The 26180-nt window shown below is 35.0% G+C and overlaps 1 protein-coding gene across 1 annotated transcript in view; it reads left to right on the top strand.

Moving 5' to 3' along the window:
* Nucleotides 1–507: 507 nt before the first annotated feature.
* SLC4A1AP (solute carrier family 4 member 1 adaptor protein) overlaps nt 508–26180 on the top strand; it is a 53236-nt gene continuing 27563 nt past the window's right edge. The window contains 12 exon segments of the mRNA XM_032317563.1: nt 508–858; nt 1021–1048; nt 1051–1090; nt 1092–1235; nt 1237–1329; nt 1331–1390; nt 1392–1504; nt 1507–1602; nt 1605–1732; nt 1734–1906; nt 2068–2157; nt 2159–2423. Coding sequence (XP_032173454.1) covers nt 508–858; nt 1021–1048; nt 1051–1090; nt 1092–1235; nt 1237–1329; nt 1331–1390; nt 1392–1504; nt 1507–1602; nt 1605–1732; nt 1734–1906; nt 2068–2157; nt 2159–2423 — 1581 coding nt within the window.

Below are 26180 nucleotides of genomic sequence, written 5' to 3'. Positions count from 1 at the left end.
TACTTAAGAGATTGTTTTTAAAGATTTTATTTATTTATTTGACAGAAAGAGAGAGAGTGAAAGAGGGAACAGGAGCAGGAGGAGTAGGAGAGGGAGAAGCAGCATTCCCGCTGAGCAAGGAGCCTGATGCAGGATTCAATCCCAGAAACCTGGGATCACGACCTGAGGTGAAGGCAGACACTTAATGACTGAGCCACCCAGGCACCACAACTCAAAATATTTTTACTGAATTAAAGGCTTCCTATTTTTAGTTTCTGCTATGTGGGCTGAGGACAGAACTCATCTCTTTCCACCAACAATGTAAATGGATGGATTGCACCTTTTGCTCTCATATATCAAGTTTAAGCTGTTATTTCCCTTTCAAAGGTCACATTTTGTATGAAATGTGATTGATCTCACCTGTATACAAATTTGAATAATAACTGTATAATCATATTTATGCCTCATAATTCCTTACTCCATAGTAAAGCCCAAAATACATGCCTTATTCAAATCTCTTCTTGAAAAATGAATGTTAATTTTCCTGTTATTATTTCCATTGTTTTTAAGAGAACCAGTGAATCAAAATTCCATTGTGATTTCCTCCTCCTTATCAGAGTCCCCAGTGTCAAAGCACTCTATGGAGACTTCAAGAAGCCAGCCTTGCTATTGCCTCAGGGAAAACCTGGCCATCAGTCCCTCAAACCTGAAGAAGTGAAGAAGGAAAAGCCCACGGCACTGCTGGACCCCCTTCTCAGGGACCCATGGGGGGGTCAGCCATGTTCCCTGACCCACAGGCCCCTGCAGCCTATGGACCCTGAAAAGCAACACCTATCTATGACATCTGTAGCCCAAAGTGATGAGTTGTTGCCTTTTCAGGTCACTGTCAACTGCAACATATTTTCCAGAACATCCTTCACTGAAATGAAATGCTATTGCCAGGGACCTGTCTTCTAACTCTATGTTCTAGGATGTGTCTAGGGAAGACACTCAAACAAACAAATTAGCCAAATGACATAGCACTATTGTCTGGTCCCCAAGGAGCATGTTCTTAGCTTTGGAAGTGGCACCACCTCTTTATTCTGCAAGGACCAGAGGAAGACAGAGATAGGATCCAAGTGAGTAGTAAGGCAATTGAAGAAACTGGTGAAGCAGTAACAAAGGATGTTCTCTCTCTGCAGGGTAAAATTAAATTCAACCAAAAAACAATTGAGGGTTGAAGCCATTGGCTCAAAAAAGAGAAAGGAGGCAATGATAGTGTTCACTGGAAGCTTGTTGGATCTTACATACTCAGAGATTTCCAAGTCAGGAGGCAGATTCTTGGAGAAAGAAAGCCAGAGACTCAGAAAACAGATTTTTATGGTAATGATGATGACAGTTTCCTTGATTCGACTGATCTGGTTGAGAAGAATCCTTGAAGCAAATGAAGAAGGCTGAAACATTGACAAAAAGCCAGAGAACTTTTAATCATTGGTTGCCCAGTTAATAGCAAAAGGGAGCTCAGAAATCTCTGAGAGGTTAAAAGTCTCAAAGCTCTATCAGAGTCACCATCTCCAGATGTTTTAGATGCTTGCACATCAGAAACAAAATCAAAGAGTGTGTTAGATGGCATGTCAATGGAAGAAACTACTTGAGAACTTGGAAATGAGGAAACAAAGACAGATTTAAAGGGTTGATAAAATCTGTAAAGCCCAGAGAGATACCAGAACTAAAAAAGACTGGAAATCACTTTTGAAATGTAGGAAGAAAAAAAAAAAAAAAAGGCTGAAAAGCTTACATTGATTCTCTTTGGTGCCATGAAAAAAGAAAACAAATCCAAATTAAAAACTGGAACAGTAGGGAAATTATCCCTCTGCCCCAAACACCCAGAACTCATTCTGACTTTGAAATTGAAAGATGAGCCTAATGTGGAGGAAGAGGAGTCTGTGTAGGAGGAAGAGAAGAACACAAAAGAGCATAAAAAGAAAAATATGATGGGACAAAGAAGCAGGCTTTAGCAGTAGTTAGAACCAGAAGAAGCAGTACAGGAAAGGATTCTTCTCACATGCTCTAAAGATACAAAAACCCATGAAAGCATGGCTCAGCCAGGTGGAACAGAATATTTGTCAATAAGATTAGCAAAATAACTTCATCATTCAAGGAACCCCGAGCATCAAAGAATGAAATTGAGAAAAACAGAAGAGTTGAAGAAAAAAAAGGCTACCAATCCAAGAGAACATCCACCAAAACTTTCCTCCAAATATCCAGAAGATGGCCCAGACGTCTGTAGACGGGTCCCAAATGAAACCCAAAGTGATGGTGGCCAGATCTATTTCATGACAATGTTGGCCTTTGATTGTTTCAGGGTTGCAAAGACTTTGTGGACCAAGTGGCATGGGAAATGTGGGCTCCTATACCACAATGAACTCCAAAGTAGGAGTTCAGACGATTGCTTGTTAAATGTGGTAACTGTTCTTCCATGCTCTTGGTTTCTAAATTAATCTTATTCATATCCTCCTGAATTTAGTATTTATGTTTACAAGTGTTTGTGCATATATATAAGACTGGAACGTATATTTTGTGAATTATTAAAATGAGGGATTGACTCTAAGTGAGAAAGCAAAATTTTAATTATCATGAGAAAAAATACTTTGATATGCAGTTCTATTTCTTAAGTTCATTGTTTTTTCTAATATTTTAAGTTTTATAATCAAAGTTAAAGTAGGGTATTTCATTTCTAGATTACAAATATCTTCTTTAGTAAGGGAGAAGATTTAGAGATTTTTTTTTGAATTTTCTAGAGTGAATTGATTTTTATTTTTTTCAGATTTTCTGAATATTTGATTTAAAATGTTATCTTGAATAACAGTCATCAGTTACAATGCTTATGGAAACTTAGTTTGGGAATTTAGACTCTTTACATTGATGAAAGATATTTCATGTAAGCATTTTGAATTCATGTTGTTTTTCTTCAAAGGAAAAAGAACATATTTGTTTTTCGAATTACCTATGGGCAAGAAAACAATGCATTCACTGAGAGGAAAGAATTCAGGAGATCAGAAAGTTTTGGTACATAATCTTGCATTGAACATATCAGCATATTATGTTAAAGTAGTTGAAAAAATTCTGATGTTTCACACATCTTATGAGACAGTGTTTTTTATATGGCATTATCAATTTGTTACCTAGTGACTATATTTTGAATATAAAAGTACACAATGCATCTAAACTACTAAGGGAGAAGTGAAAAATGGAGCCAAGTAAATGAAGATGACCTAGTAACAATTATAATCTCCTCAATAAGTTTAGGATGTACTGGAGCTTTAAGAAGCACTGGTAAATACAATGTAAACAATTCAATTCCAAAATATCCACTCTTGACCATCTTTAATTAGAAAATAAATTAGCATTGTACATGAAAATTCAACTTGGATTCACATACTGGCTGCTATCTAGACTGGGTTCCACCTGAATATGTATTTTCTGTGGCAAAAGTAGTATTTTATTTATTTGTTTTAAATTTGAATGTTTCTAAATGGAGCAGATGCTACCTGCTTCAGTATGTCTCAAAATTTGAAAATACCCACAGTAAGAGACATATTTTATATTATTACCAGACTATGCTCTCTCCCTCCCCACCAACCCCATCACTCACATACATGCACATGCACACAAATACAAAACAGTCTTTACCCTTACTACATTTATGAGATGTGTTCTGACCTATTCTGTTCTGTCCTGTTCTGTTCTATTCTTTCATTTGAAAAGGACTATGACCCACCAAATTCAAATCGATGTCTGAAAAGAATGCCCTACTCTCATACCCGGCGCAAACACTTTCTCATTACCCTCGGCATTACAACTTCACATTACCTACCTTGCCTTCAAATACATCTGCACTTATGATTATTTAACTGAAGAAGGAAAATTTCTTCTGAAATCTGAAAAGAAAATTCTCAGAAACTAACCAGATGGCCAAACAGAGCAAGACTATAACAATATCAGGAGGGGAGCAGTGTTGTAGATCAAGAAAGTCTTCTCTTAATAATGTGTGTATTACTATTTATAGTTAAATACCAGGATAGCCAGTGAACCTTGAGAATCAGAGAACATGTTTTTGGCTTGTAGGATAGAAAACCCAAACAAAAACAGTCTTAAATGGTAAAGATATATATTAAAAATTTATTGACTTAAGTCAGTCTTGCTATTCTTCATTGTTACTTGAAAAATAATCAACCCTCAAACCATATCTCTGGCATAACTCAGAAAGTAGAAGACTTTGTTGTTGTTGCTTTATTTTTGTTGCTTGTTTTGTTTTGCCCCCCCCCTTTTTTTTACAGAATGAGTACATTCTAAAGTATATGGAAATATTACTTTTGGAATCAGTTTTAGTGAGTAAAACATTGAATAGCTTCCTTGAAGGAAATGAATTGGAGAAATTTCTTAAAGGATAATTAATTGACTCACTAGCATCATAGAGAGTTTGAAGCAGTAAAAAAGGAATTACAAGACTTTGGTACTGATGTTGCTTGAACTCAACCTTGTAATTATATGTTCTGGATTAAATCACAGAACTTTTAATATGTCAGCATATGTCTAAAATATACAGAGGCAAAGTGAGGAAAAAGATTTACCAAATTATGGTATTTTTCGGGGGGGGGAAACAATATGTAAAGTTAAAGCCTTGATACTGCAAATTCATTTTCATGCAAGAATTAAAGTATGTGGATATTCAGGAATGATGGCCATGGAAGGATTTTGTTGTAGAAATATTCAAGGCACACTTGGGCATGGCAATTTTAATTCAATAGACTATATAAATGGAATCACCCTTCTATATCTCTTTCTTGTTTGTTTTATTTTTATTCGTAACAGAAAAATAATTTTATGACAGTGGACCTGGGTGGGAGGCACAGAAGAAAGGAATGAAAAAAAGATTGAAAAAAGAGAAATTCCAATTTGAATAGGTGGTGGCACATGCTGGAAAGTTGCTGAAACCAATAAAAAAGTATGTTTAAGATTAATGTTTTTCAAGATCCCATTTAACTGGTACTATCAAGATTGAAGAAAACCCTACTTTAAAAAATGCATTTTGCTTCTTTTTTTTTTTTAAGATTTTATTTATTTATTTGACAGATAGAGATTATAAGTAGGCAGAGTGGCAGGCAGAAAGAGAGAGAGGAGGAAGCAGGCTCCCTGCTGAGCAGAGAAGCCCCATGCGGGGCTCCATCCCAGGACTCTGGGATCATGACCTGAGGCGAAGGCAGAAGCTTTAACCCACTGTGCCACCGAGGCACCCCTGCATTTTGCTTCTTATTAGTCGGAAGATTTTAATGCTTTCTACTCCAATTCAGAGGAAAGACCAAAATATAAGTCATATTTGCATTTAATCTTGATAAATAACCCTATAAAGCAACCAAATATTCTAAGTTTTTGAGACAGTCCACATTTCAAATGTTCTGTCATCCCTAAGAATCCCTAAGATATAAGCATAATTCATATTCCCTGATTTGTGTTATTAAAATATATTCACTTGACTAAAGGTAACAATATGTATGAGAGTATTGCCTTTATTTTTATAAACATGTTCTTGTTTTGGATCCTTCTCATCCAAAACAAAATTTTCTTCTCTTTCAACTACATCCCTTCACCAAGAATTAAGAGGTATTGCTAACATTTGTTATAATCAGAAATGCCAAAGTTCTGATTTTAAGTCAATGCCAAGTTAAATTTCATGGCAGAATATCAAGGATTAGAGAAGTGATACATTGTGGCATTTCCATTAAATATATTCATAATTGTATATTTTACTTTATGTGGATTTCTTTCTTATGAAAGAAAACTTTCATAACCCATGCCAATGAATTATCCAGTAAACAACAGTGTCTACATTGCAATAAGTGAACTTTGAGAAATAAAACTCAGCATGGATTTTTCATAAAAAAAAAAAATGATCAAAACCCTTTTTTTGTCAAATAGTTTGTTTTAAAGTCAAACTTATACATGTAACTACAGATGACATTTAATTGTGTAGTCATGCAGCGAAGCCTATATTAGAAATCAGTATGGTTAGAAAAAATTTTAAAAAATACCCAAATTCTGTCAGTTTTGCGTTTTTAATCAGATTAAGAGAGGAAGTATATAATTGGAAGAAGCAGTGTAGATTGGCAAGCCAACTCTGAGCACATTCAGAATTGCTTTCCACTGGTCTATGTGTCTGTTTTTATGCCAGTACCATGCTGTCTTGGTGATCACAGCTTTGTAGTAAAGCTTGAAATCAGGTAACGTGATGCCCCCAGTTTTATTTTTGTTTTTCAACATTTCCTTAGCGATTCAGGGTCTCTTCTGATTCCATACAAACTTTAGGATTATTTGCTCCAGCTCTTTGAAGAATACCGGTGGAATTTTGATCGGAATAGCATTAAAAGTATAGATTGCTCTAGGCAGTATAGACATTTTAACAATGTTTATTCTTCCGATCCAAGAGCATGGAATGGTCTTCCATCTTTTTGTGTCTTCTTCAATTTCTTTCATGAGTGTTCTGTAGTTCCTCGAGTACAGATCCTTTACCTCTTTGGTTAGGTTTATTCCCAGGTATCTTATGGTTCTTGGTGCTATAGTAAATGGAATCGATTCTCTAATTTCCCTTTCTGTATTTTCATTATTGGTGTATAAGAAAGCCACTGATCCAATACTGGCTGCCCAACTATGAACTGTGCAATGCTGTTGAGAGTATCTTGTAAGGTATTTGTGAGGATAAAAAGATTTACTGTATCTAAAATGCTTAGCACATTTAAAGTATAAATATTAGTTGATATTGTTACTTTATTATTATTATCTACTCTGTCTGCAGCTATGGTATCTATAAAGACCAAAGTACAGACTTAAACATTTGAAGCATCATGGCCCTGTTTCCCACCACGTGGAGAGTTTACAGTAAAGGAAACATAAAAATAAGCTGAGATAAGAGATCAGAAGATTCAAGTCCATGATCTCAGCGTTCCCCCTACCTGCTTGCAACCCAGGCTCTCTTGAAATTTGATTGATGAACCTTTTTATCATGACCAAATTTAGATTGACTCAGAGTTCTATCATTTGCAGTTGAAATAGTTCACATGAACTACTGAATATATTTAGGTACAGGAACTTGAAAGTTACTATTCAAACATAGGTTGGTAGAGTATGATGGGGACCAAATAATAGTACCCTTTTGTACCTTCATGAGTTTGGAACAAATTGAGAGATGAACATAGGGAAGACAGAGATAAAAATGTTATTAATATTACTGAGAAGAATCAACCTTGGTTCAGCATGCAAGGACTTCCAGTTCTGAACCCAATAATTAAATTTCTCATGGGTTACAGTCAGAACTAGGAAATCACAAAGTCTCTGAACAGTTTGGTTCCTTTAACTTAAGACATGGAGTAAAATAAAGTGTTTTCGGTAGAAAGGCTGGTTGACTCAAAAAGGATACCTACAGGGAAGCCTCTATCTCTTCCTGTGGGGAAGATAGGTGAAATCTTCAAAAAAAAAGCCAACATTATTATTCCAGTTGAATTTCCACATGAGGCCTTGACAAACTGTGATTACTCCCTAAAGTAAAAGTATCTCTTGGAGGGACACCTGTGTGGGTCAGTCAGTTAAGCATCTGACTTTAGCTCAGGTCATGATCCCAGAGCTCTGTGATGGAGTCCCACATTGGGCTCCTTGCTCAGTGGGGAGCCTGTTTCTCCCTCTGCCTGCTGCTCCCCCTGCTCATGCTCTCCCTCTCTATCTATCTCTGGCAAATAGATAAAATCTTTGGGGAAAAAAAAGTATCTCTTTGAAATATCGTGGGAAGACTTTGGAATCAAATAGCAATTAAATTTTTTCCTACACTTCTTAGATAAGTCATTTAACGTTTTAAGTACAAACCTATGAATCTTTTTTTTTCTTAAGAATTACTTATTTATTTATTTGACAGAGACAGAGACAGCGAGAGTGGAAACACAAGCAGGGGGATTGGGAGAGGGTCAAGCAGGCTTCCCGCTGAGCAGGAAGCCCGATGCAGGGCTCGATCCCAGGAATCTGGGATCATGCCTTGAACCAAAGGCAGATGTTTAATGACTGAGCCACGCATGTGCCCCAAATCTATGAATCTTTAAAATGCAGGATGGTAGTATCTATATTCATGTGATGTGATTATGAAGGTTGTATGAAATGCAAGTGAAATAAAATAATTTATTCCCAGAAAGTTTTAAGTATGTGTAATTCAATTTTTAATTTAATAAAAATCATCATTTTAGTTGACATGTTAGATATACTTTATATAGAAAATGTCATAGTATTTATCTTTCTTAAATCTGATTATATAAGATTCCAAACCTGTATATGTCCTAGCTGTTGAAATTCAATTTATTCTTATTGGGACGTCCTTCTAATGTCCAAAGCTAGGTGAAGATCTCTATGCTGGTATACTTACTACTCAAGACCAATCATTTGAGACTGGAAGCTTAGTCACTACCTAATATCTCATGATCTTTGCTGAGCCTGGAGACCTGCACACCGAGGATTCAGCCAACCTGTGAACTTCCTGCAAGCTTCTTCTCACCAAGAAGAACTGCTACCAAACTGGGGAATTAAAAAAGTCAAGGAATCTATAAAATTCCATCTCTGGGCAAATTATGGATTCTCTTTCCCTGAATGCCTTATCTTCTCACCTCTCCATTCCAGCATACTACTACAAAGATACAGAGAAAAACTGAAATGCAAAAGCCATATTGGAAGGCTATTTATTGGTTTTTGGCCTGCAGCAAAAAGCATTGCTGCCGAGGAGGTCCACGTACTTGCCTGAACTCTTGGAACAGAAATCAGTATATATGATTAAGAAATAAACCAAAACAAAACAGAAATTGGTGTATCTGTAAATTACCCTGGTTGTAATATTTATTCTCCCTGGAGATTTAAAAAAAGTAGTGGTCACATAGAATCTGTCCTACAAAGATGAAAGTTAGTAGTGTAGTCCTCCTCTTTTTACTTTTTCCTCTTTAAATAGAAATTCCATTGAGGGAAAATCATATTTTACATATTTTTGGTTTTTAATTGTTTTACAGTGTGTAGCGAGAAAATATATACTTACAAAATAGAATGAAATTTAAAAATTTTAATTCTGATTTTCAGAACAACTTCATTATAGTATGTCCCAGCTCACTATGAAAGGAAAATCACTTTTAGTGGGGTGACAAAATGCTCATATTCTAATCTTTTGTCCTTAAACTTATTAAACAGTTAACAAGTGTTTATTTTATTATTTATTTATTTATTTAACAAGTTTTTAAAGTTGTTATTGTTAAACAGTTATTATTCCATGAAAGGAGATGCTGAAGTTTTCTGGAGGAGAGAAAAAAAAAAAAAAAAGGAAAGAAACACTAACCTTTTAAAAACTAATTTTAATCCTTGACTATTTGGGCTATTCTGAGAGAACAGGAGAAATTTTAAACTAGCCAAGAGAAAAACAAAACAACAACAAAAACTAATATCAGCTGAAGCAGAAGGTTCTAATTCATTGGAACTTATTTATTATATGCTTGAGAGATTCTGTGAGCTGCACAAAGCTGAGTATTAATACATGGGCAAGCACAAGACAGAGAAGGCAGATGTTGCATTAACCAAAACTCTCTGGAATTGGAGAGCAGCTGTGTGACTTGAGCCATTCTGGCACATAATTATGCAAGGACCAAAGTAGATTCTACTCTATATTAAAAATAATAATAATAAAATAAAAAGAAGGACACCTAAGGAGAAAAAAAGCTAAATTGCATTGTAATACCTAGCTAAAATCAAATTATATCCCTTAACAATGGAGTAGTCAATCATAATATATGAGAATTAAGGTTTTCCCCAGGCAATAAACCCTAAATTCCCAGAGTCAATTGAAATGTAAATCACCTAGCCATCATTTTAAATCTAATATATCTTCATTAACCTAAAAGTATAGCTAGCCAATGCAAAGTCCATCTCAATCATAATTCAGAATAGTGCTATTAATTCACAAGTGACTTCTAAATTCTCTTCTGTTGGGAGAATGAAGGTCCTGACAGCTCTAACATTCTATGTAGTACGTTGCATGCTATAATGGAAAGAGAAACTGACAGAAACAGTCTCTTAACATTGCTAGTTACTAGAGAAGTTTTTTTCTTTTTTTTTAGGATAAAGTCTTTTGACATAAAGTCTTTCAAATTTCATGACCCTCAGCTCCTTCAACTCTAAAATGAGAATATCCATTTTGGTTATCCCATGTGTTCTACTCCTCTGTCTTAAACCCCCACTGGTTAGTCTTCCATTTCTATCTCTCCACTGAGAGCCCTCTTGCCAAGTCACTAATCACCTTTGTACTACTACATCCAATGATCAGATATCCATCCATATTTTGCACGATTGCAACAATATTTGACACAGTATACTCATTGAAGTTGACTTTCTAGGACACCACTCTCTTTCGGTAGAACTCCTAGTGCATTTGGTTATTCTTTCTCAGTCTCCTTTCAAATTCTTTTCTTTATTCTAAAATTAAAAAAAAAAATGATACAAAGAATCTTCAAATTGAGTGTTACCATACATATTTCTTTATATTTTGAGAACATGTAAAGTATCTAAGGGTTTCGTTGCCTACAGTCTAATCAGTTAGCTTGCCACAGTTTAGTATATATTGACAGAAAGCATAAGAATCCAATTTGTTACTCACAGCAATAGTAGTAGCTAAAGTACCATTGTTGGACCAGTCAACCCACCCTCATCCCCCAGGGTGATGTGATAAAAAAAAAAAAAGCTAGTTGCTCTGTAGGCACACAATAGAGTGTGTAATAGGAAAGGAATACTGTTATTCTGATTTTATTCCTTATAAGAATAAGGGATGCTGTAAGCAGATCTGTCCATCCTTCTTTCTAGAGAGACATCATCTCTATTACCCCCAAAATATAAGGATATATGCAACTCTTGAGGGAGGTAACTATTTTTCTTATTCTGGAATGTTACTAAATTTATTCAAGGTGAGGGGGGGATCCTTATCTTTAACATCCTGGGAAACTAAGCAAAAACAAATCTTTGGGGAGGAAGAGATTTCTAACTTCCTTGCCTGCTTGCTTAGACAAAAATACTTGAGAATGCCACTGGGAGAAAATTAGTTGTTGTTAATGTCTACATGTGAGACCCCAATGGAAAACGGTCTCCCAAAGCACAAACTTATTTCTTTTTTAAATCATGAAACTGTTGTTTGCTTGCCCTAATTTGGCTTTGCCACTGAAGTTGGTATTACTTTTGATGATTTAGAGTTTAGAATAGTTTCCGATTTCATGCTGGAATATTCCACAATAGTATCTGCATCTTCTTTACTTTGTAGTACTTTCATTTAAAGGAGTCAGAAGGAAGTAAATTCTATAGTGGATATCCAAACGGTGAAAAACACCTGTGGATATTACCATGTAACATTTGAAAAATGCAACATTTGGATCTATAGCAAGTTTAATAATGTCATACAAAATTACTTTCTGAAATTGCCAATTTAAAGACATTATTTCTTTTCTTTCTTTCTTTCTTTTTTTTTTTTTAAGACATTATTTCTTAGAACACTACTCGGGGTTTGCAAAAGGTATGCTATGCCCTTAAACTTATTAAAAGTTATTTTATGGACAAGAATGTTTTCCTGTTTGCAACAGACAGAACCAAACACACACATAAAACATGGCAACTGTTGCAAGCATAGTGACTGCTTCTCTACTACATGTTCTTGACTCAGTTCACACAGATATTGGCCTTGAACTTTATGGTCATATGTTAGTGTTTTCTGCCTTTTCTCCACAATTTGATATTAGTGGATGTCTGCAAGTTTTGTCTTTATGTTATTAATAACATGTCATACTTTCAGAATTATAATACTTTTTTTTTTTTTTTTTTGCAGTCTTTCAACCGATTTTTTTCTCTAATTTTTGGACTTGGGAAAATATGTATACTTTGTCAGGAATACTGAGAAGAAATTCCTGTGTAGAAATGCTACCCTTTCCCAGAGTTGAAAAGATTTTCTCTTACATTTTCTTTTAGAAGTTGCATGGTATTTGCATTTGCATTTAATCTTATGATCTATCTTTTTAAGCAACAATTTATTATCCTTCAGTTTTGGAGGTCAAATTCCAAAATGAGTCTCACTGGAATAATATCAAAGTGCTATCAGGGTCATTTTTGTTTTTTGTTTTTCTTTGCTCTTTTTTTTTTTTTAATTTTTAATTTTTTTTTAAATCTTATTTCTTTGACGGGGCTTTAGAGGAAAATTTATTTTCTTATCTTTTCCAGCTTCTGGAGGCTGCCCACATTCTTTGGTTCATGGCTTCTTTCCATGTTCAAAGCCAAGAATGGCTAGTCAAGTCTTGCTTACATTCATCACTCTGATATTACTCTTATGTTTCTGTCTTCCCCATTTGAGGACACTTGAAATTATATTGGACCAATCCAGATAATCCAAGATAATCTTATTTTAAAACCAATTGATAATTAAGGTAAGATAATTTTAAGTTAATAAATGTTTAATTTTATGTACAGCACAAGGCAAATATTTCGATGTTTGTTTCTTTCCATACAAATATCTAGAGTTTCAGTACCATCTATATGAATAAGATAAAACATATGCAAAATTTAAAGTCTTAATTTCTGAATTACCTTGGTACCTTCATTGAAAATCCATTGGCAATACATACATGAATTGATTTCTGGATTATTTTTTCTATTCCACACACTGTATGTCTATTATTTCACTAATTTCATACTCTATTGATTACTAGAGTTTTAAAGTAAGTCTCGAAATTGGGTTACTTAATCCCTACAATTCTTTTTTGTCTTTGAAAGTTGTTTGGGTATTCTAAATTGAATTTCCATATAAATTTGAGAATCAGTTTGTTAATGTCACAAAAAATGTTCAAATTTTTATTGGTGTTAAATTTTATCAATAGATTAATTTGCAGAGAATTGATATCCTAATAATACTGAGTTTTGCAATTGATGATGGCATACCTTTTCATTTAGGTCTTCTCCAGTTTCTCTCAGTAGTTCTTTTCTGTTCAACAAAAAGGTTTTTCACAATTATTATTAAATTTATTCCTAAAGATTTGATAACTTTGAAGGCAATGTGAAATAAATGGCTTACAATTTTATTTTATAATTATTTGATTCTTATATAAAAAAGCAATTAATATTTAAAGAAATAATTTTTATATATTAAAGTTATATCCCATGAACTTACTAAATTCACATATTAGTTCTGGAGTTTTTGGTTTTTTGTTTTTTTTTTTTTTAATATATGGATTCCTTAAGATTTTCTATCTATGGGGGCACCTGAGTGGCCCAGTGGGTTAAAGCCTCTGCCTTTGGCTCAGGTCATGATCTCAAGGTCCTGGGATTGAGCCCCGCTTGGGGCTCTCTGCTTGGCAGGGAGCCTGCTTCCCTTGCTCTCTTTCTGCCTATCTCTCTGCCTGCTTGTGATCTCTGTCTGTCAAATAAATAAATAAAATCTTTTAAAAATTAAATAAAAAAGAATTTCAATCTAAATGATTATGTCATCTGCAAATAAAGCATAACTTCTTATTTTATTATGGCTTTTGTTTCTTTTCCTTGCATTGTTACAGTAACTGGGACCCCTAGTATGATTTTAACAGCTATGGTAACATCAGATATCCTTGTTTTATTCCAAATTTTTGGAGAAAGAAGAGTATTTAATAGTCATCATTAGGTATTTTGTAAAAGCTCCTTTTCAGCATGTGGAAGTTCCCTTCTATTTCTTGTTTGCTTAGAATTCTAATCATGAACAGATGTGAAATTTTTCATGTATTTCTTTCTGCATTCTGTGACATCTAACTTCCATGATTTCCACACCTGTTTGCACTGGTGTTTCCTTTATGCAATGTGCCATTTTTTTCTTGTTACTTTAGATTTTTTATTTTTATCAGTGACTTTTATCAGTTTGATGTTGTTGTCTCAAGGAATGTCTTTTTTTAAATTTTTATTTAAATTTGTAAATTATCATATAGTATAATATTAGCTTTAGGAGTACAATTTAGTGATTCAACACTTACATAGAACACTGACATGCTTTTTTATCCTCCTCATTTTCTGTTTGGGGTCAGCTGAGCTTTCTGAATCTGTAAATTGATTTGTTTGTAGACTGCTTATATTACTGAAATTTAGTTATGTTAGATATTGAAGCATCTTCACCTTTTTGAGCTTGAATGAAACAAAACATTAGGATTTCTCTGCATCCTCAGTTGTTCAATTGATAAAAACAAACAAACAAACAGGATGTACCTCTGGTATGTTTTTGTTGATACCCTGAGAGCAACAGTCACTTGGGACTCCCTGCATTGTAACTAGAAATTCTAAGACTAAATCTACCTCATGGCTTTAAATGCCATCTCTAAACTAATGGCTCTCAAACTAATATCCTCTCTCCACAGGCACAGTGCATTTCCAACCCAGCAGCCCTGGTGATTCTTTTAACACAAAAGGCTGGTTATGCCACTCTTCTATCCAAAATAGTCTAATTTATACCTCATTTCATTCATTGTAAAAGTCTAAGTTTTTATAATGATCAAAGGTTGTATATCATGTGTACTCCACGGTCAGCACCTACCTGTCTGACTTCATCATGCAGTTTCCTTCTTGTTCTTTCTTCTCCAGCCTCACTGGTCCCTGCTGTATCAGGAACACTGACAATTCTCCTCACTCAGGGCTTTGAGGCTGCTGTTCTTCAACCCATGATGGTCTTTTTCAGACACTCCCACATCATGTTCTCTCATTTCCTTCAGATCTCCACTCACGTACCCCTCATGCATCTTTTATAAAAGAGCAAATGTCAGTTCTCTATTTCATTATCACTCACCACTGTTTGAAATACTATTTATTATACTGTTTATCATTGTCCTTTGTAAGTAGAAGGAAGAGATTTTCAGGTTTTAAATTTTTTTACTGTTCTGTTCCCAATGCCTAGAAGATTGATGAGGATACAAGAAAAATTTAAAAAATATACATTTGTAAATGAATTTAAAAATGAACAAAGGAGGTTTGGTTATCTTGAACCTTGGTTCAAATATTTTACTAAAATATCATTAGCCCTTGATAAATCAACAAAAATATTTTCAAAGGCAAATAGCAATGTTTCTTAGTTGATAAGACCTTTCCACTTTTTTCTTTATTTTTTATTTTTTATTATTATGTTCAGTTAATCACTGTGTAGTACATCATTAATTTTTGCTGCAGTGTTCAATGAATGATTCATTAGTTATGTATAACACTCAGTGCACATCACAACCATGCCCTCCTTATTACCCATGTTTCCACTTTAGATAAAATGTCTGGGACATTTATATTTCAGAGTAATTTTTTTCGTTAAGAATCCTTAAAAGTTTCATTCACTTGTCTTTAATCACTTGGCAGGCATCTCCTTCATCAGCCAAAGGTTCTTATTTAAAAAAGAAAAAGATAAGATAAAGTTGGGGCACCTGGGTGGCTCAGTGGGTTAAGCCTCTGCCTTCAGCTCAGGTCATGATCTCAGGATCTTGGGATCCAGCAGGGAGCCTGCTTCCTCCTCTCTCTCTGCCTGCCTCTCTGCCTACTTGTGATCTGTGTCTGCCAAATAAATAAATAAAATCTTTAAAAAAAAAAAAAAGGTAAGATAAAGTTTAGCAACATAAAGAAACAAATACTCCAACTTTCTTGGATGTTTTATTACTGAATCTTTTATATCCAGGAAAAGTGCTTTGGGCATCTACGCAGGCTGAAACAACTTCACCCTCCCTTTCTCCAAAAAAAGTTTTCATTGTGCTAGACGGAATCCAAATAATACAGTAACCTGACACTCAGTGGCTAAGTGGTATGGAGTAGAACACAGATTTTAAAAACACATTTCCTCTTTGAGGATGACTTAGATATAAGTAGAATTTTCATTTATTTATTTATTTTTTAAATAGAATTTTTAGAAACAGTGAAATTCCCTATCAATACATCTGAGTTAATCTGGCAGGAGTTGTGCCCATCAGCAAAGAGCGAGCAGAGTAAAGGAGTGCAATTACCTCCACGTGCTTCACGTCACGTGCAAGGACTGTAGTGCCTGCGAGGGTGCCGGGTGTGGGGTGGGGGCTCCAAGGACACTGGAGAAGACGTAGAAATGAATGAATAAAGGATCATAGAGACACAAAAACATTGCCTTTCTCTCTTTCTCTTCCTCTCCTCTTCTTGCATTTCTCTGCATAAACAAGAATATGTTTTACACAAGGATTTCCAGTATAAATGGTTTTGTGTTGCCTTACTCTGTGAACCTTACCAAACAAGCTTTTGGCAAGTTTGCAAACAATCGTGCTACAATTTCTTATTGTCATCCCGGTGAAGGGTGAACGCTGCAACAAAATGAGAAATGATTATCACTTTGTTAATTATCCAAACACATACGACAAGATATCTTTAATATCATAGTTTTCTTCTCCAGTGATTATAAAATGATGCATTTTAGTTCTCCATCTGGTTACTATTCATTAACAATGTTCAAGGAAGAGATAATATAAAATTGAATATGATGTATATTTATATATATGTATGTAAACCTATCAAGGAAATATGTATATATATACATACATATATGTGTATATACATACACATTATGTGTGTGTGTATGTCTATAACCTATATCCATATCTACCAGTCTATCTAATCACATTTTTTACAGCAGGTATTTGATCATTGTTGATATGGAAGGCCTTTTAGATTACAGCTTACCTTTTCTTCTTTTGATTTACCACTTTCCCCTTTCCTCCAGTTAAAGCAATTATTTTCTTTCTGAAAAAAGAGTGTCATTTACTGTTACTTTTTAAAAACTGACATCTTTAAAATAGTTTTCTTTTGTTATTGAATACACATTTCTTTTGGAAAAGGGAAAATATGTCATGACTAAATTGCCTTAATTGGAGAGAATAGGAGAGGAGAGAGAGACAGAGACAGAGACAGAGAAACAGAGAGAAGGAGAGAGAGGAAAATAACGCGGTGGATTTAAGATGTTCTAATCATTTGGTTCACGTTATCCTTATAAAAAATGAAAACTGTTCATTTTTCTCTGAGTTTCTTTATTATGCATCAGGTGCAGCACCTGGAACCAATCTCAAGAAATAATTTGTCACTGCGTATAATTGTTGTGCAGCATATGAGAATCAAACAATTCCTTATGTTGGTTTTCAGAAAAAAAAAAAAATTGTCAAAGATTTCCTTTCATTTTCCCCCTTTGTCAGAACATCAGTGTTTCCTCTTTGTTCAGGCTGGAGATGAATTGACTCTCGCCAGAGACAAATAAAGACATATATACCTGTCCTTGTTCTGTCGCATGTTGACTACTCATTACTCTAGGGGCGGACAGTCTTTCTCATTTAGACATCAGAAACTGGACAATAAGAATCATCAATGTCAGTTTTCAAAAAATACTTTTTTTTTTTAAGATTTTATTTATTTAATTGACAGAGAGAGACATCACAAGTATGCAGAGAGGCAGGTAGAGAGAGAGGGGGAAGCAAGCTCCCCGCTGAGCAGAGAGCCCGACGCGGGGCTCAATCCCAGGACCCCGAGATCATGACCTGAGCCGAAGGCAGAGGCTCAACCCACTGAGCCACCCAGGTGCCCCCCAAAATAGCTTTGCTGTGCAGAATTCATACGACATACTCATTCTGACTGCATAGCTTTTATGGACCTAACTTGCTATTTCTTCTAATTATCAAGCAGATTTGTGAGCCTCATAAGGAGTCTAAAATAAAGAATGTGAATGAAGTAAGATAGTAAAAATCATCTGTAATTCCACATTCACTGTTAATGACAGCAGTGGTGGGCAAGACTGGCCTCACAGAGGTGCCCAGCTCCTGTTGTCAGCAGCAAGGGTCAAGTCCTAGCAAAAGTGGGGCAATGCTGCTTACACTGGCAAAGTCCAGGCTGCTGAGGGCCAGGAGGCATCAGGGGATGCTGGGCTGACAGGCACTGGAGCACCAGGTTTTGGTGATGGGGCCCAGGCAGGCTTGAGCTCTGCTCTCCATTTATCCTGACTGTGGTTCACCAGGGCTGGAATCTGTGTCCTTGTCATTTCCATCATGGTCACTTCCTCTTCTGCAGAGAGCTACTGAATCACAGGAAGTGAGTAGGAGTCGAGCAGGAGGAAATTGGTCTTTTAGCCTTACAATTCTTCCCAGCACTTTCGCATTAGGATATTTTTTCACGACTATTAATGATTGTGTTTTGTAACATAAATATAAAACAGTGTAAATTTATATGAACTGATTTATTAAGTAAATATATTCACGGATATTTGACTTGTTTCTAATTTTTGATCTGAAAATATACTGAGATTAGTGTTTTGGGAACAGATATTTGTCTGAATTGCTATTAAATTATGATGGATTACTAGGAGTTAAATTACCAAGCTAACTTTTTTTTTTCTTTTTTTTATGAGAGGAAGAAGGAGAGAGTATTAAGCAGTTTTCACACCCAGCACAGAGTCCATTTCAGGGCTTGATCTCACACCCCAGAGATGATGACCTGAGCCAAAATCAAGAGTCAGATCTTAACCAAATGAGCCACCCAGGAGCCCTACCAGGCTAACTTAAAAATTTCTTGATACCTATTGCCAGACTTATAATCATAACCTGCAGATATTAACAAACTGATTTACTGTATTTTGAATAATATAGACATCATTTCACAACAGCTAACTGCCCAAATGAAAATAAATTATCATTGGGTTAATTTGACTATCTTTCCTTGTTAATGAGGATACACAGTTTTTCATGTGTTTAACAATGATTTGTAATATTTCTGAATAGTGTAATATAATGCATGTACAATTCATGTAATGTTGCTGTTTAGCAAATGGAATTACCAGTGTTTTATTTAGTTGAAAAAAAATTGAAAAGCTGAAAGACATATCAAGTGTATTAAGAATTTCTTTTATTGTTTCACATACTTTTTATCAACTAAGATTGATTTTTTAATTTAGTTTTTGGTAATTCTTGGTGTGCAGAAGCTTTGTCCTTCATGCTTTGATTTTTATTGACTTTCTGGTGATTTCTTCTATGGTGTATACCTAACAGGCTATACACCTTTGGTTATAACAATCTCATTTTCTTCTAGTTTCATTATATTTGTGATCAAGCTCTTAGTTTGCTTAAACGATTTTGTTGTATTTTTCTATCACAAGTAATTTTCCTTGCATTATGTACTGGTTGTGATAACAAGAATAGCAGAGGATAATAGTAGTGGTAGTTAATGTGCATTTACTATGTGTAAAACATAGCTCTTAGGGAATTATTTGTGTTATTTCATTTATCCAACAATCCAATGGGTAGCTCATTATTACTATTTTAAAGCTGAGCAAATTGTGGTTACAGTATTTAGAGCCATATCTTACGAGAAGCAAGAAGGTGGCATTGTCTTACATGAGACATTTTGATGACACACACACACACTGCTGAATAAATACTTAATAGCCATAAAATGCATATTTTCAGAGTACGGCCTCCTCAAATTAGTACCAGTCAAGCCACTAGCATGAGGCACGTGTGCAGGTGGATCACCGCAGCCTGTCACCAGCTGTGCATGTCAGGCACTTAAGCCAAGTTTGACACTTGTGAGACAGATGGTGAGAAAGAGTATTATAAATATATATTCTGGATTTTTTTAAGCTGCCATAATACTGTCTATTTTGTCAGTGCAACAATTGGCATATCTTGCTTGTCATTCATCTTGACTTTACAGAAATATATAGATAGTATATATAATTCTACCTTGATTTTCTGGTCACTCTTCAGGGTAGTTTAAAGTCTATCTACTTAAAAGATTAACTATTTGAGTAATTTCTATCTATTCTGACAACCTCATGATCAACCCAGCCAGGCTATATGCTATGGAAGAATTACGGATTCTATTCTTCCTCTGAAAGGAGAGAGAGAGGTGTTACAGTACATTAAAACAACATGAGTTTTGTGTCAGGAAAACTTAGTCACATCGTGGTTCTACCACTACCTAGCTGTGGAAATACAAGCAAATTACTTAAACTCTCGGTACCTCAGCTTCCTTGTAGATTCAAAATAAACAATAATACCTACTTGTAATATTGATGATTGTGAGAATATTAATTATGCTACTAATAATGGTGATCATAATAAAATAGCCAGTGAATTTTATACACATGTACACACACACATAAAGGTTATAGCCAGCAGTATGCTGATCTCTAGATTCTAGTGCCTCAAATATATTATCTTCCTTAATATTCTCAACAATAAGGGGCGCCTGGGTGGCTCAGTGGGTTAAAGCCTCTGCCTTCGGCTCTGGTCATGATCCCAGGGTCCTGGGATGGAGCCCCGCATCTGGCTCAGCAGGGAGCCTGCTTCCTCCTCTCTCTCTCTGCCTGCCTCTCTGCCTACTTGTGATCTCTACCTGTCGAATAAATAAATAAAATATTTTAAAAAATATTCTCAACAATCATTGGAAGTGAGTACTCTTAATATCTCCATGTTACAGATGAACAAATTGTGGTTCAGAATGTTTGACAGTCACATTCAAGATTATACAGGAATTTAGCTGAGAAATTGGAATTCAAACCAGGTCTGAAGAAAAGATCTCTAAATTTTTTTAAACTTCCATAGATCCTTTATCTTTCTGCTACGTACTCCAAGGACTCAATATGATTTATTTTGTTCAGTAGCTGCCACCATTCTTTCTATCTTTTGGCATTTTTCTTCCATTAACATGTGATTCAAATTTTTCAGCCAAGCCAATGATGTACTCTGAGGCCCAGGAAGACAAGTAAAAAAATATTTTTCATTGCATTGATTCTGTTATATTTTTTCATGAGAAATAAAAGTATAAAAAAGCGAGAAAGAACATACATGGTGTGATTTTAAATTATCTAGAATCTTAAGTAGGCTTTCCTAATATTATATGAGTTCTCTATATTTGTCTCATAAATAAGTCTTATTTGTGATTCTAATGGCTCCACAAAGTACTTGAAAAAAGTGGTAACATTTATTTCCAACTTTACCAAAAAGAAATAACCATCTTGATTACATACTATTGGTAGAATTATATTAAAAAAATCATAGAAAGTTATATTCAAGGGAAAATTGTACAATGGGAAAATAGCTTTATAAAGTGAATTAAAATATTACAGGCAATTATGTGACTATAAGTAGGTATTTTCTTCAACACATTTAATTTACTCTTTGTTGTGTAATGTTGGGTTACTTTGGCAAAATCTGAAATACTGTATGCACAGAAATATGCCCTAAAAGCTGGAAGTCCCCAGGAGCATGTGTTCTTGAAATCTCTACTTAGAAAAATGAAACTATAAGGATATGGAAAACTTTTATAATAACCTCTGCCCAGGAACAAATATTAAATTTCCTAGGTTAAGGACTATCCAGTTCACAAAAAGAACCCATTTTTAAAGGTGTACATTTTATGTGTGCGTATGTTAAGGGAGAGTCTCTAATCAACACTAGTTGCAATTTTTCATGTTTACAGATGTCATGAGTCCTTAGTTTTAAACTTTAGCCTGCTCTATCAACCACAACCTAATTGCAGAACCATAAAATTTATGAACTGATGATTCTATTCCTCATTAGAAGTTACTCTTTTTAAAGTTTTATTGTTCATTTTATAGTTTTATGATGTCATGTTACCATACATGTTCTAATAGAACACACATTTTTGAACTATGGCCATTCTCTTCCAAATTTCCAATAATTTGCACACATGGAAAAACCTTTGTTGTCAAATATCTAGGATTCTTTTCCTTTAAAAATAGGCAGATAAAGGTTATATTAGTGAGTCTTTGAAATGTCCCCTGAAGTATGGCAACATTTTATTATTATATGGGGGTATATTTGGTCACAAATTCATGACTGTAATTTGCCACATATTATGTTCTTTTCAATACAAATTATTGAAGTTGCTGTCTATGTCATTGGAGCTGCTGATTTAGCACAATGTGAAGTTGAGAACTGCTATGATTCTTTAAATTCAAGTTGGGTCAAGAATGTGTGTGATTGTGATTTCTTCTAGGCTCAGAACTCCATACTTCTATTTCATCTGGCCAGACACTAAAATCTCTATTTAGAAAAAGTACTAATTTTTACTAATTATTTTTTTTTACTAATAACTTTTATTAGTTTTGCTAATAACTTTTTCTAATTTACTAATAACTTTTTGCTAAGGTTACTAATTTACTAATGACTAATTTTACTAATAACTTATAGTTATTTACTAATAATTTTTTCTGGCAATGAATATAAGCATTACATAGTCTAATATAATGTGTATGTATATATATAGATGCTGATTATTTCTAATCTTAATAAAAGGTATAATTTCTAGTTTTTCACACTTAAAGTGTGTACCTCTGGTTCATCTGTAGTAGTTACCTAATGCTATCTAATAAATTACTTTTAAATCTAAGTAGATTAAAACAACAAAGTTTTATTATTTTTCAGTTTCACAGGTCAGGAACCAGGGATTGATGGAGCTGAGTGCCTCTGACACATGGTGTCTCAGGAGGTTGTGGTAAAGCTGTCAGCCAGGGCTGTTGTCTCATCTGAAGGCTCAGCTGGTGGAGAATGACTTTTCACCCTCACTCATATGCCACTTTTCAGGTTTCAGTGTTTTTCTTGCTATTTTTCAGAGATTTTAGTTCCATGTACATGGGTCTTTCTGAATTCTACCTGTCATGAAAGGGCAGTTGGCTTCCCCAGAGTAATTGAATGAATAAACAGTGAATGAACCCAAACTTTAAGCTGTGTTGTCTGTATAAGATAGTCTCAGAAGTGACGTAGCATCTTTGTGCTACAGTCTATTCATTAGAAGTAAGTCACTAAATTCAACCCACACTCAAGAAGAATAAAATTAATCATTTCTTGAAGTGTTTGTGTGACACATTTTTATTATTATTATTTTTAGAAATAGAAAGAGAGTGCAAGGGAGGATGGGCAGAGGTAGAGAGAAAATCTTGAGCAAGCTCCACACCCAGCATGGAGCCCAATGTGGGCCTCGATCTTACCACCCCGAGATCATAACCTGAGCCAAAATCAAGAGTCATACGTTTAACTGACTGAGCCACCCAGGTGTCCTTGTATGTACATTTTTAAAACCACCACACCCATTTTATGTGTTTAAATCATAGTAGTCATCCTTGAATGCCACTGCTTTGAGCATTCCATGGTATCTTATTTTCCTAGTATATCAGATAATGCCTGTATTCAGCGTATGCCTGAAAAAGCTGTACATCATACAAACTAAAGAAGGAAAATAACGTTAATCCTGTATTTTGGATGCAATCAGGTGTGTGTATATGAAGAATCAACCTCCTACCTTATTCAAATACAGTATCATAGCAGGAAACCTGGGAGAGCTCACAGACATTCCTCTTAAGGGAGAGTTTTCATTTTCACACTGTGTAGTAATGACAACTTGTATACATTTTCTTATCTGCTGGTCATTGTTTTGAACACTTCAGATGCTTTATTTCACTTAATTCTCAAATCAGCCCTATGTAGGCACAATTGTATTTCCTATTTTATAGATGAGGAAACCTAGATTTAAAAGAGTTAAGTAAATTGCCTGAATTCTTAGCTAATAAGGAGAGTTACTGGGATTAAAATACAGTCTTATCCCTTAACCAATAAGCTCTTTCTTTTTGAATGCTAAAAAAGGGATGTGCTCATGATTTACTATTTCTCCATATCACATAAGTAGAAGAGTTTTCTTTTACCACCACTAGAGAATGGCTTCTTGACTAACTTGTATAAATCATATATAGTCTCTGTAAGTTGTCCTGTAGTCCAACTATGTACATAAACTAAGTTAAGCACTTTTATAAAACCACAATATAAACAAACAAAAAAACAAAAAAACTAGGGGTGCATAGGTAGCTCAGCAGTTAAGCATCTGACTTCAGCTCAGGTCATGATCTTGGTGTCCTGGGGTCAAACCCTGAATCAGGCTCCTTGCTCAGTGGGGAGCCTATTCCTCTCTCTCTTGCTCTCTTTTGCTCAAATAAATAAATAAAATATTTTTTTTTAAAAGATCTTTTTAAAAAAGGCATTTACTGCATTTGGGGACTAAGAGAAAAACATAGAATGATTAAGTAGACCTGGCAACAAGGAAAGAGAATGGGACATGTAATATGAAAGTCAGAAAGAGACAACATTTTCAGGGTTGGTGACCTTATAAAGATATGATTGTTAGTTCTATGGAATCTCTTTCTTAATATGGCATTGGGAATTTGGCCACCTTTGCATGCAGAATCAGATATAAACATCAAATGAACCTGACAAACATATAAACAGGAAATCTTGCTTAGTCCTTCCTTATTTACATGAGTGCTCATTTCACATCCATTTTCCATTCTTTGATCTTGGAAATACTTATTCATGTCTTGTGAGCTGAATCAAAGACATATTAAGCAGCTTCCTCAAAGGTTACTTAGCTAAGAAGTAGCAGATTCAGAGATAAAACCCATGTTTGTCTAACTTCAAAGTCTATGTTGCTTCACTCAATCACACTGTTCCTAAAATAAGATTAAAAGATTGTTGTGGTCTCTCTGAAGAAGCAGGATATCCCTGCTTCTGCCCCAAAATTGATCTAATGTTAAGGCTAAAGATGCCACTCACACACATGCCAAGAGAATCTCAAAAGGTTTATTGCCCATGTGATGAGGTGTTCATGGAAGAGCAAGGCTGGCCTTCAAAGCTAGCCAGATCATGGTGTCAAAGAGTAGGGGAAAGAGACTGGCTTAGAGTTTTAGTGGTGTTTACCAAATGAGAATGCAGTGAGAGTTCCTACCCTGGCATGAGTCTGTGTGACTTTAAGTTGCTACAAGGACTCAAGAAGAAGCATCCTAAGTTTCTTACCAACTTGTCAAGGTATTCAGCAGAAGGAGAGGAGGACAGGGTGAAGCTTGAAAGATGACAGTCCTCAAACATTAAAAATAGAATCAGCCTCTTCCATTACTATTCATGCCAGATGTTTGGTTGATAACAAAAATGTACTGTATTTTATTCAGTTGAGTAAAAACTTGTTTAACTAAGCCATTATTGTGTTTAAGAGGCTCGTAGCCAGATGCAAGTAAGGCAAATGAAAGTTCTGTTCAATGCCTTGTTTAAGAGCCCAGCATCGTGTATTTTGGGAAATAAGATGAGTCACTACTGATAATGTGGAACTGATATTGAACTCCAAAGAGAATCAGAAGTGTCTTGAGAGGAACTGTTTGTTGACTTGAATATGTATAAAGATATAAGTAAACTTGATTAGGATTTTGAGTATCTATACAGGAAGAAATTGCCAGAATTCTTTACCCAAAGGAGGCTAACTCAGACAAGGAATTGTTATTACTGCCATGGGCCAGGCCAAACAGCAAGATCATTGGCGATGGCCCAAGAATTACTAAAAATGTGCAGATGAGGCTGATTGCCGGCCAGGGCATCAGTGCTAAGATGATTATTTGATATCTGGCCAACTGCTGACCTTTGTGTTTATCTTTTATTGTAATTATCCCAGTTAAGGAGTAAGAAGAAGCAGCTCTCCAGTGAGCATAGTAGTAATTCCATCGGTAAAGTATATGAGCTCTCGTTGCTGCTCACTCAGTTTATCCTGAGGGACTTCCCAGGTAGTCAAGGGGTTAAATAGAATCCTTAAATATAGGGACCTGAATGGGTGGGAACAGAGCACTAAGGTTACAGTTATCCACTGTGAGTAACTATTATTTTCAAGTTAAAGAATAGGCCAAATTGGTCTCTTAAATGGAGAGAATCTGTGAGGATAATCACTCCTTTTCTAAATAGGTCTTTTGTAATAGGTTTCAATCCTTGAAAATCCTATTTTTGTTTACATTGAATTTATTAACTTTTAAGGTGGGGCAAGGTATAGGTTCAGAGAATCTGATGTTGTCAAGTCAATTTGTAAGTGCCAGAAATTTAATTTTAATTTATTACTCATTGCATCACATTGTCCGTGTTCACTACCCAGTATTTTAGGACTATGGGTGTTATGATCATAGGAATTTAGACAATAGTTCCAAAGGCTAAGGTGAGGCACACTTCTTTGTCCTCTATTTCATACTCATTAACCCCCCTAAGATTATAAGGAGTACCTTGTTGAAATTTAGTGGAATCCCATTTATAACT

This window comes from Mustela erminea, chromosome 17 (assembly GCF_009829155.1).
Source record: "Mustela erminea isolate mMusErm1 chromosome 17, mMusErm1.Pri, whole genome shotgun sequence".
In the NCBI taxonomy this organism is placed as follows: domain Eukaryota; kingdom Metazoa; phylum Chordata; class Mammalia; order Carnivora; family Mustelidae; genus Mustela; species Mustela erminea.
The sequence above is the reverse complement of the archived record's forward strand: the minus strand, read 5'-3'. Positions and strand labels throughout refer to the sequence as shown.